Source organism: Aulonocara sp. 'chitande type north' Nkhata Bay, linkage group LG6, assembly GCF_057382095.1.
Source record: "Aulonocara sp. 'chitande type north' Nkhata Bay isolate Kocher_YH1m ecotype deep benthic linkage group LG6, A_spYH_male_GT1.1, whole genome shotgun sequence".
Taxonomy (NCBI): Eukaryota; Metazoa; Chordata; class Actinopteri; order Cichliformes; family Cichlidae; genus Aulonocara; species Aulonocara sp. 'chitande type north' Nkhata Bay.
Genome location: NC_141349.1, coordinates 7,891,161 through 7,902,996, shown reverse-complemented (window position 1 = coordinate 7,902,996; position 11,836 = coordinate 7,891,161). Strand labels below are relative to the sequence as shown.

Genomic DNA, 11,836 nt, shown 5'->3' with positions numbered 1-11,836 from the left:
ATGTCAAGGAACTTGAAGTTGCTGACCCTTTCAACCTTAACACCTCTGATGTTTGGAAGCAATTTCAGAGCAATGATGGTGATGAATGCAGAGCTGTAATCAGTGAAGAGCATTCTTATATACGTATTCCCCTTGTTCAGATGGGTGAGCACAGTGTATATTGCCAACACGATGGCATGGTTGATGGGTCTGTTTTTTTGGTAAGGCAAATTGAAGAGGGTCCAACATGTCAGGGATGGAAGAGCAGACATGTTCTTCGTGTTGTCTGGTGCAGGATGGTAGTCCTTAAGACATGAATCCACCGGTTTCTTGGAGACAGGAGTGATGGTGGATTCCTTGAAGTATCTGGGGACCAACAACAGCTTAAGGATGGGTTTTAGAACTTATTGATGATGGTTAGACTTTTGGTTAAGAGGGCTGAGAGTTCAGAAAGGCATGCAAACAAACACTTGTGTACCTGACAAGTTTAAAGCAGATGCGGTTAGCAGTTGTGGAAAGGGTGAGAGACATGCAGATCCAAGAATGTTGACTCTGTTCAGACAGATTTAGTTTTGGGTGAAGCGTTTGTATCTCCCACTGGAAACTCTACATCCAAACGTACAGAATTAACTTTCTGGGATTTGCATACCTGGTTAATTAAGCACGCATCAAAACACTGACATACAGTAACATCCAAGTATTCGCAGGAGGATTCAGTAGGACTTAGTGTAATTCACTATGATGGTGAAGCTTTGTGGAATAAACCAAACTGTAAATAGGGGAGAGATTAACTTGATAGGAGGTGTCAAAGTCTGTTATTTATTTTGTGACCTGTCAAATGTACCCGAGCGTCACAAAAATGAGATGTTAAAATATTTATTTAAGGCCAAGTAAACAATTTAAATGTCATATAAGCAAATCCTTAACACTTTTCCTCCAGAGTAATAAAAGCCAGCAGATCCTTTTAAAACCGTACAACTTTATTGACAACATCAGTTCATGAACAAGCAAAAGACTTAGAAAAGGTTATAAACAGAAAAAACAGAGAAACCAAGATATTTACCAACCCAAGATATAACAGAAGTCCAAGATATTTTATCTTTCTATCTTGACGTAGAGCTGTCCTTGCTGTCTACCTCTCCTGCTCGTCTGTTTTCTCTCTATTACATTATGCTCTTCTTCGTCTCTGTTTATGCTCATAGATGGCCGGGGGATTCAGTCAGATGTGCCGTCACCCACTCCTGCATCCACAATTAACTTCTGCTCTCTCCTGAGATTGGCCCTTGGTTACCATGGCGGTGACATTGGCTGTGGGTTCTGGAGGTAGGACATCACAACTGCTGAGATGGACAGCCTGAAGACAGCACAGAAAATGGGCTCAAACCATCATGAAAACTGTGAAATTTGGGTTTTTAAAGGCATGTTAAAATTTTGCTTTGTAGCACCTTTTTCTGCAAAGGGGAGCTCTTTAAAATGACTCATTGTTACACTGCTTACAAAACAAAAACACACTCCTTGTTGCTTTTAATTGTATTATTTTGCTGAATACTTTGGGTATTATGAAATACTGCAGTTGAGCACAGCTAAGAGTAGAATTTGTGCCTGAACCTTTTGAAGCTTCTATGGCATAAATTCACCCACAAACGTGGGACCATTTTCATCTGATAACCTCAATGTCATATTTGCTCTCCACTGTCCATTTATCCTGCATAGCCACTTTCTGTTGTTTAATAACACAAGGATACCAGTGTCCTAAATTTGGCCTTGAACCAGCTTCTACACACACAAGGCTGGTGCCTTTAACTCGTCGTCCGACATTATTTGCCGAGCCAAACATTTTGCATTACTAATCTTTGAGTGCATTAGGTTCATTTTTAATACGACGTCATTCAGACAATGGACAAGGTTTTCCTCATTGCAAATCTGTCTGTGAAGCCTGGACAGGTGCCCTACTGTAGTGCTCTTTATAGGCGAACATACCACCTAGAGGGGTCTGTGACGGCTGCACTTACAGCCACACAGTGGTAATACCCACCATGTTAGTGTAGAGGCTTATTAGTAACATTGCATTCACATTTCTTTCTTTAAATATAGGAATTAATTTACAGGACAATAAATAACTGGTTTTGGTTTAGAGTTAATTCACATATCCACATAACACTGCATTCTAAAATAAGTGCACACATTTTAGTTTACACTGTTATGTATGATTAACTTTTTGTTTTCTGAGTTACCGTAGTTGCAGCTGTTCCAGTCCCTTGATTAAGGAGCCAAGAGGTGGAAAAGGGGCGGAGCGAGCTTTAAAGGAAGACTACAAATTGGTTCACGCCATAACTCAGGACCAGGGGGGGGATTGGAGTTCATTATGTTTGGTTTTGTTAGGTTTTGTGTGTTTTTACCCCTTCTCCTGTTTTTGTGGGCTGATCAGCCACTATTTAAGTTTCCCCTTTGTCTCGTTAAGTTAGGTCAGTTTGTTTGAGTTATCAGTTGTGTTGTCAACTTTGAGTAGAGTTTTGTTATTTTGACCTCTTTTATGGGCCCAAGATTTTGATTCTTTTTGCATGAGTTAACCAATTACGTTTTTTGGGTTAAATAAAAAAAATCATTTTTTTGGACTTTAACCTGTGCCTAAGTTTCCTTCACTGCTCAGTCCATCACAGGTCACACATTTAAAAGCTTTTGGACATTAAAGATGGCTTGTCTGGACTTGCAGTTGCAGCAAGACAATAGGTCTAAACTCCAATTTCAAAAATGCAAAATCCTCTCCTATAATCTAAACATTTGTTCATTTTACTTGCCATTATAACTAAGAACTAACAAAAATAGTTTAAGTTTGTTCCAGTTCGAGCCAAAAAATTTTACTTTTATATCAAATGCCTTCAACATCGATAAATATTAAACAATCTACGAAGGACTGCCACACATGCATTGCGTAGTGTGTTTATAGTGCATCCACAGATGGGATGGTACACTCACATGAAGCTGCTCATCATCTGTTTGGTGTCTTCTGAGCTTCGGGAGTTTGCAAAGCTGATGAACGAGCAGTAGACTGCAATCCATGCGCACCACTTAAGCTGAAACACAAACACATGAGTCAGCTTTAGACTGTCTTTATGTTCTGACGAGCTTATTAGCTTTTTCACCTTTTTAAAAAAAAAAAAAAAAGGTGAAAAAGTTGCAAGGCTGAAATCTGCTAAAGAAATAGAGGGGCATCTAACAGCACAGCTCCTAAATTGCTCTTAACTGGTACATGAAGTACATGAGGAACAATTATGTGGTCTGGAAGTGCTCGTATCACAGAAAGCATACAGAGATGCTTAACACAGCATAACCCGTGTGGGGGTTATACTGTGTTGAGCATCTGTTATCCCATTTGGACAGAGGTCCAAATAGGATAACAGCATTCCAGGAAAAATCTAGTCTGAAGCCAAGGGTGGTCCTGAAATCTGTTTTCAAACAAGCCTCTAAATCACTAAATCCTTAGTTACAGTATTGAGTAGAGAATGGAACAGAAAGAACATGAATCACATGGGCTCAAAATAAGACCACAGGTTTTATATACTGAGGAGCTGGAAGAGAGTAAAGTGTGTTTAATGCCTGCTCCAACTGATTCAGAAAGCTGCATTCTCACACAGGGATCCTTTGAGTAATGTGTACAAAAGTTCAGAGCTTAAGTGCAAATGTGAAAACAGCAAGAGAGTACATTTTTAGGTGTTGCCACTGTTTGTACACCATCTTTAAAAACACCAAATGCAATAATTCCCAGCATTTGCCTAAAATTTAAGATGCTCTTTCTAAAATTTTTGACTTGAATCAAAAATGAGTAAAAATGACCCGTTGGTGATTGAAAGAAAGTCAGTTATAAAAATGTTCTCCTTGGACCTTGAATGAATGACTTCAGCTCTATCGTCTTTTTTCCCCCCCACTCATCGTGTCCTTTGTGGTCACGTCAATAGCTGCTGTTCATCCTTTCATCTAAAAAGGCAGGTTTACTTTTAATCTTCTAAATGGAATGAATGGGACTAAGGTCTATCCTTCCTGGGCAACACATGTTTATGTGGACACACAAACATGCAGAGAACAAAGGAGATGGAAGTCAGAGTTTTGGTGTGAGGAGGGCTGTGTGTGTGTGTAGGTCACCTTGAGCATAAGTCCACACATGCTGAAGATCATGCCGAGCAGGTTCATGTAGTCAGGCGTGGGGTCCTCCAGTGTCGGGTTGGTCTCTGTGCTGGGAGGTTTGTACCTGTCACAACACAAACGTATTTTAACCAAAGACAACTAAAAGGGAAACTTACTGTTTCTTGGTCACTGTTAAAATCTCTGGTCTTAAGTTTATATAAATAAACACACATTTTACAAGTTATTGCCTAATTTATTGGTACTGGTTGTTTTTGATTTGCAGCTGTTAACATTTTCCCTACAACAACCTCTTAGTTAACCATTGTACATCTTTATGAAAACTGCTACTGACTGACAGCTAACTCAAAAGAGACCCATTGACAATCACAATGGTAAATAACGGTTAAACCAAAATGGGAACAGGTTGGGTTAGTCACGACGATTTTGTGTCATGGAAAAAATTAAACAACCAAGAGCAGTATATATTAAGTCCTACAGCTAATTCGCCCAGTTAATCCTTTCAGGCTTCACTCATTATAAATGATATAGGTTAGCTAGCTGTTAGCTCTATTCTATAACGTAGAAACTTGTTTACTGATTTAAACGCCCACCTTAAGATTTTATTTTGCCTCCTCGGGTCTGCCATATTGTTGGATGACATAGTATGTTTCAAGGTGTTCCTACTGTAAGCAAATGAAAATAAGTTTAAACACCGAAAACCGACAGACAGCTGACCAGCCACTTCAGGAAAAGCGTCGACAGAGAGAGTCGTTTCCGGTGTATTTAACAATAAAAGCTTAACCCAATCCATAGGCCAATATCAAAGCGGTAAATGCTATTTGAGCTTTTATTTTGACGGGAATAAGTGTTCCCATGATGCATTGCGTGTCTGTGCTACAAACATGGAAGAAATGATTTAAAGGAGCCGGTTGTAGCTACAAACTGAGCAGAAACGTTGCTTTTAATCAAGAATGCAAACATGACACGTCCCTGAAACTGTGTCTTAGTAAAAGTAAGTGAGCGAAATAAGTTACATAGAAGTAAATAAAATTGACTGCTTTTAGTCAAGAGGTCTTTTAAGTCATTCATGGAATAAGGAGAAATTGACAAAATGTATCCGTGATGTAACTTAAATAGTTTAAATACTTCTGTTGGTATGTAGTGCTTTTGTGAAAGCTAATAAAAAAACCTGTCCTTTCTGTATGAATATCATATACTCCGTAATATCATACTCGTAACCAGCTTAAATTTTTGTAGCCGTGTAAACCTCTTGTCTTAAATCTACAGCACACTACTACTTTCAGAAGAATTTAACAGTTTGGGATCGCCACAGCATGTCCTTCATATCATCAGTTTGTCTTCTCTGTGGTCTTCGTCTTTTCCCTCACACGTGGCACCTCCACATCCTTTGTTCAATACTATGGTCTAAACCACCTCAGCTTTGGCTCTTTGACTTTGTCTCCAAACTGCTCGACCTGAGCTGTCTCTCTGATCTAATCTAATTCTAATCTCCCCCAGTGTTGCAGTGCCACTACTACTCTTTGCATCATCACCATAACACCCGCCTCTCTCCCATTCATACACATGTATTCTGTCTTGCTTCTGACTTTCATTTTAGAAGGAGATGTTAATGTGGGTAGCTAAAATGTTTGTGTGTATGTGTGTGTTTTAAACAGAGGTTAAGTGATGGCATTTCCTCAGCCCAGACCTCAGGCTCCTCAAATTCCTCAACATCTTCTCAGGACCATAGACTGTCAGCAAGGAGCTGTCAGGGCTGTTCGCTTCAACAGTAAGAAAAAGCCCCACCAAAATTATCTGTTCAGTCTGTTCAGCTGCTGGCTGAACAGACTGAACAGACTCAATTGCTAAATCTGGTTGTAATGTATATATGCATAATAAAATATTACAAGTTCAGGTCAACTCAATAAAATATGTTCTTTATTTCATTAGTTCAAAGTATGTAAGCTCTATTCCTCAGTTCTGAGTTATCCACTTATATCAGCTTGTCTCTGTGCCATGTCTTTTAAGTTGATGGGAACTACCTGCTGTCTTGTGGCAGTGACAAGTCTTTAAAACTGTGGAGTACGAGCCGAGGCACCTTGTTGAAGACGTACAGTGGTCATGGATATGAGGTTTTGGATGCAGATGGGTGAGAGAATTACCATTGGGTTGTCCACAGGGTTTTAGTCTCAGGAATATAGGATCAGAAGTAATATAAATGAATGACCTTTTCTCGTTGGCTCTTTGCACAGGTCCTATGACAACAGCCAGATTTGCTCATGTAGCTCAGATAAGACGGTGATTCTGTGGGACGTTGCCACTGGCCAGGTCACACGCAAACTCAGGGGTCATGCCGGGGTGGGTCCTTCTCTTTTTAGCTCTGTTTCACTTTGGGCATCGTGGTATTTCATTTGAAAAACATCTGCATGTTTTCATGGCGGCTGCACTGTTGTTTGTGCCTGTGTACTTGTTTTATGTAATATTTACTGTATGTCTCCTTTTCAAATTTTCCTTTGCAGAAAGTTAACTGCGTGCAGTTTAATGAGGAGGCAACAGTCATATTGTCTGGTGAGTCATAATGACATTAAATTATTTATGGAATGTGGATGTTTTAACCGGTGTCTGCTTTATGTCAAAGTCAGTTATCTGTAAATTCTCAAAGTTTCCATGCTTTAATGGAACTCTTTTTAGTATTTCTCGTATTTGCCTAGCAAATGTGTAAACTATTACATTTGTATTTACTGCATTTCATTTTTATGTATTCTCGTCATTCAGGGTCCATAGACGGGACGGTTCGGTGCTGGGACACCAGATCCAGAAGATATGAGCCAATCCAGGTTCTAGACGAAGCTCGGGACGGCATCAGCAGCCTCAAGGTGGCACAACACGAGCTGCTCACCGGGTCAGCACTTCAGACATAGTTGAAAAAAAAAAACAACCTGCATGTTAAAAGTTTCACAATTTAAAAACAGAGATTTGATTCGTTTATTCAACTGTTTTGTTCATTTTTGCTATGGCAGCTTATAATAATAATGATCTTGTGTTTTAGGTCGGTGGACGGCAGAGTGAGGCGCTACGACCTGAGAATGGGACAGCTACATGTTGACTTCATCAGCAGTTAGTAATCTAACTCTAAAGTTTAATCTCAGCAGATATTACTGTTTTAAACTGATTTTTGTAGCAAAACAGTTTCACTGAAAATATAAAACCACTGAAGTGTTTTTATCCTTGCGTTCCAGGTCCTATTACCTGTGTGTGTTTCAGTCAAGATGGTCAGTGCACCCTGAGCTCCAGCTTGGATTCAACACTCAGACTTCTAGACAAGAGCACCGGTGAAATGCTGGGAGAGTGAGTGCTGATTGTTTTCACTTAGAGTGTGATGTGCTGCCACTATGGCTTCATAAAGTAAAAGCAATACAAGAAGTATTGTTTTTTTGTTACCTTTTTGTTACTAACTGAAATCTGAAAACTTGTTCCCTGACAAGCTGACTGGTTGCAATATTTTCTTTGCAACAAGTTTCGCTCAGCAGCAGCCAGGAACCACCCATCAGCTTGTCAGAGAACATACATTTGTCCCTCGCGACCGTTGGTTGTGCTCTTGAATAATGTCCGAATGACATCACTCGAGATACCTCAACATTTAACATAACCTCAGGTCCAAATGACATAAAATGAAATTTAGAAATTTACCACAGAGCGCAGTTAAATTATAGTGAATCATTACAAGATTCTAAATGGTACGGTTTACTGATGTAAATACGTTTTTTAACTCGTGTTTTTATCATATACTTGTTTTTATAGGTATACCGGACACAAGATGAAGGGCTACAAATTGGATTGCTGCCTGTCCAGTAAAGACACGCACGTCCTGAGCTGCTCAGAGGACGGACACGTTTACTGTTGGGACCTGGTGGAGGTAACTATGAATTTGATTTTCAAAGGGTACTTAAAGGGCCTCTGCAGAAAACAACTGTTATTAAATGAAGTGAACAACATCTGTATTCTGTCAGTCACTTTTGCATCAATGTGGTTTTACATCTGTAATCATTTGTTAGTATCACAGTTAGGTGTAGTAACCAGGGAAGATAATCAAGTAGCATTTCCAGACACATGTATCATTTTATAAATGATATCTTAAGCAGGCAAGATCCAGAGTGTAAACTAGCTTTGCTACACAAATCTAGTGATGGTTAGCTTATAGCATTAGCTGATGAATTGAATTTCAAAATAGCCCGCTAAGTTACCAGATCAGCTCTGTGAGTTTAAAGGCTCAAAAACAATATTTTTTTAGCTGGTATACTAACTTTTTACTGGAAAAAGACTGCGTAGAGGTGGATTTAATATGCACAACTAGCCTTGCTAATCCTGACTGTGCATTTCCACTGATGGTTAAGTTCCCACTTGGTCATTCAAGTGTCTTATTTTAGCCTTACTGCTAATGCAGATATATTTTGGGATTATAAATTTAGCAGCAGGCTGGCTAATCTCAGCTAATTTGCTAATCTGATTGCCACCAAAATGTTGCCCACTTTTGGAAATGAGAGCACAGGGATGGATTGAAGCACTGAAGTACTGAATAAGAAACACATCTTTTGGATTTTCACAGAAAATGATGGCAACCAATGGTCTGAAAATGTCGTCTTCAGAAACGTCTAATACATGAAAAACATTGCATGTCTTGTTCAAATAATAGGTGAAATGCAAGAGTTAGTCAGAACCACAGTGGGTGGAAATAGAGCGTTCTCAGTGCAAACCCCCAGCAGATCATTATCATGTAGAACCTGTGTGATTTTTTGTGACAAAATAATGAATAGTGGAGGTTATTTGTCAAACCCACACAAAAATTCTTTACTAAAAGCATACAGTCTAGCATCCAAACTAACATTTTTGCTTGTTTTACTTTCAGGGGTCTTTGTCGTTGAAGCTGCCGGTGGGGAAAGCAGTTGTCCAGTCCCTGTCCTTCCACCCTACAGAGACCCGTCTCCTCACAGCTATGGAGGGGCGTGTCCAAGTGTGGGGCGCAGAGCAAGAGGAGATGGAGGAGGATGTGATAGCCACGTAGAGGGTGAAAACAAGAACCTGCTGTCTGTACATACAGTCTATCTTACGGACCTTAGAGAAGCGCACAAACCTGTTCCTCCCACAGCCAGATGTTGTGCCTGGAAACACTGGATTTGGTGCTGGAGTTATCACTATAGTGTTTGTTATGTGAGTCTTACCAGGAGAACCTGTTCTCTGGCATACTAATCAAATGGGATTAGGTGTGCACCCAGTGATAATGGACATGCCTGAGAAACCAAGCTTTTTATCAGAGCTAAATAGAAATGTTCCTCCATTTAATTTTATTTCTGTGTTCCACTCAAAAATAAATAAAGTGAAAAAGGTTCAGCTTGAATAAAATCTTAAAAAGAAACTGTTTAATTCTTAAAAAGTTCCAAGTATTAGAGTTGTTTTTGTTTGAAGCTGAGTTACATCAGTAAACTAAATTCTTAATTTGTAATCAGTCTGACGAGAAGACAAGTGAATCCTTAACAAACCAGCCAACTCATATAGAGGCAAAAAGTAAAGAAAGAAAAATACTTGGCTTTGGTTCACAGACATAAACATTGTGATTGTGAATCCACTTCAAATCCACAAGTTAAACAGACAAGCTTGCAAAATGAGTGATTTTTGTATTTGTGCCATTCTTTTTTATATATATAAAATCCTTCAATAATAAACATTGTGTAAATTACACAAACGCATTTACTGCATGTGTCTTTTTCAACTAAGAAAACTCCCATAAATACAGATGTGGTCAGCAAGAGTTTATTTTTATCAGAGATTGTGGACATCGTAGATTTGCAATGTAATTTGTAATTGTAAAATAAATATAATGAGAATGACAAAAAAGTATCAAATAAATAAATAACTTATCTTACATACATACATTTTATCTTACATACAAAAAACTGTCCACTGCAATCCGCAGTGATTGTCGAACCACTGGGCGTGTCTACGCAGCTTTGTACATGTCAGTTCTGTTATTCAACCCCAACATCGCACCAAAGAGTTTAAATAAATACATATGAGTGTATTTACAAAATGGTCACGTTGTTGTTGAAGAATTGCGTTGACACGTAAGCTTAGTTTACCCTTTTAGATCAGAAAATATTTACAACAAAAATCAGTTAGCAATAATAAAATAGTAAAGCTTTCATTAAAAGACAAAAAACGATCAATGCACTTTTGAACAGATAACTTCTAATGCCCCATAAACACATATTATTAGCGGACATGCCATTAAAACTGAGTCAATGAGAACAGCAACTGCAATCAAACATTTAAGTAGTTTTGATATTTTCACCCAGAAGTCATAAAGAAAACAGCTTATTTTCAGCTTATTGAGTTTCTCATTTCATAAGAACTGATTTCCGCTTCATTAACTGCACACCACGAAAGAACAAAAGTTCATTCATTTACAGAGATTACAAGAGAAGGTTCGCCAAGTTCATGTCCCCCTTTTACAGTACCCGTTTACTCTCAGCCATCTAGCCCACGCAGCTGCAGCCGGCAGCTGACAGCTTTTCCACCTTGTGCCATCGGTGCGAGTTATCAAGAAAGGCCACGTCCTCGTGGTGGGTGGGCCTGCAGCACGGTGCATTGTGCCACAGCTCCCCGAGCACTGGGCTGGGGAGAAGTCCAGTGAGCAGCAGGTTGGTGAGGGTGAGGTCGTGGTTGGAGCGCACACGGGGACACGTGCCGCTGCAATACTTGAATAAAATAGTCTCATCTGAGTCGTAGCCCAGCCCCAGGTCCCGAACCTGCAGCAGGATGGAGTGGAGGCCGCACTGGGAGTCCAGAGCTGAGCGGCGTGATCGAACTGGGATCGGTACGATGGGATTCAAAGATGGTCCGACTCCAGAAGCTTCCATGTGGCTGTTTTCCACAGCTGAATAACTGCTCCTTTTGTCCTCATCTGGAGAAATGTGTGCAGATGCTGTCTGTCGTTTCAGATCTGGAAAAGACAAAGTCATTTATACAACTGATAAACCCACTTACAACTATATTTACTTTCATTTTCACATTCTCAAAGCGAAAAGTCATCGGTTCCAACCGTCACTTGAGTCTTCACTTACCAATCAGCGATCTCAGCAAGTGGCCTTGTCCCCTCTCGACGCAGAAAAGAATCACCACAAACTTCAACAGGGACCTCATCTCTATGTTCTGGTCTTCGTTTTTCGCTGTCGATCAAAGTGGGGTGGGTTTGTATGTCTGCGAGTGATGCCTAAGATGCAGACGAGTCGCGACCTCCAATATATAGCCCCAGGAGATAAGGGGGGGTGAAGGGATGAGGCAAGGAGGTGTAGCGGGGAGACAGACACTAACCCGTTACTTGCCAACAGACTATCCTACTCACCTGAGCCTGACAGGGAGCGTAGGAGGGCAGGCGGGCGCTTGACCCAGAATTTGTCCTGTTGGGATTATCTAATTGATGTAAATCACTGGTTTATTGTTGAGATTCTCCCAGATGTTTTTCCAGAGGATGCTGGCCCCTAGCAATATGGATTCCCAAAGGCTCAGGGCTTCTTAAAAGCTCCTCAGTGGTGGACAGTGATGTCACTTTGGTAATGCTGAGAGGTATGTGCGACTGTGTGAATCAGTAGATATGCAGACAAGCAAATAGTCAAACATTCATAGATAGTAATTTATCCAAACATAAATACAGGGAATAACCAATGGAGGAAATGCATGA

At 40.0% G+C, this 11,836-nt stretch overlaps 2 protein-coding genes across 2 annotated transcripts; one reads left to right on the top strand and one right to left on the bottom strand.

Annotated features, from left to right (window-relative positions):
• Positions 1-938: 938 nt before the first annotated feature.
• wdr83os (WD repeat domain 83 opposite strand) lies at positions 939-4,890 on the bottom strand. The gene is made up of 4 exons (XM_086294825.1): positions 4,713-4,890; positions 4,120-4,225; positions 2,956-3,053; positions 939-1,333 (listed from the first exon to the last, which is right to left on the bottom strand). The coding sequence occupies exons 1-4, from the start codon at positions 4,760-4,762 to the stop codon at positions 1,267-1,269; spliced, it is 321 nt and encodes a 106-aa protein (XP_086150951.1). The 5' UTR covers positions 4,763-4,890; the 3' UTR covers positions 939-1,266.
• Positions 4,891-4,990: 100 nt separating this feature from the next.
• wdr83 (WD repeat domain containing 83) lies at positions 4,991-9,919 on the top strand. The gene is made up of 10 exons (XM_086294824.1): positions 4,991-5,113; positions 5,778-5,890; positions 6,130-6,250; positions 6,354-6,459; positions 6,621-6,669; positions 6,877-7,003; positions 7,151-7,218; positions 7,341-7,449; positions 7,903-8,017; positions 9,008-9,919. The coding sequence occupies exons 2-10, from the start codon at positions 5,788-5,790 to the stop codon at positions 9,161-9,163; spliced, it is 954 nt and encodes a 317-aa protein (XP_086150950.1). The 5' UTR covers positions 4,991-5,113; positions 5,778-5,787; the 3' UTR covers positions 9,164-9,919.
• Positions 9,920-11,836: the final 1,917 nt, after the last annotated feature.

Excerpts from the sequence above, each read along its gene's own strand:
- wdr83 (XM_086294824.1), top strand. The coding sequence starts at position 5,788 with ATGGCATTTCCTCAGCCCAGACCTCAGGCTCCTCAAATTCCTCAACAT. Across the intron at positions 6,670-6,876 it reads GGCAACAGTCATATTGTCTG|GGTCCATAGACGGGACGGTT; the intron begins GTGAGTCATAAT and ends CTCGTCATTCAG. Across the intron at positions 7,450-7,902 it reads ACCGGTGAAATGCTGGGAGA|GTATACCGGACACAAGATGA; the intron begins GTGAGTGCTGAT and ends TTGTTTTTATAG.
- wdr83os (XM_086294825.1), bottom strand. The coding sequence starts at position 4,762 with ATGTCATCCAACAATATGGCAGACCCGAGGAGGCAAAATAAAATCTTA. Across the intron at positions 4,226-4,712 it reads AGGCAAAATAAAATCTTAAG|GTACAAACCTCCCAGCACAG; the intron begins GTGGGCGTTTAA and ends GTGTTGTGACAG. Across the intron at positions 3,054-4,119 it reads TGTGTGGACTTATGCTCAAG|CTTAAGTGGTGCGCATGGAT; the intron begins GTGACCTACACA and ends TTTGTGTTTCAG.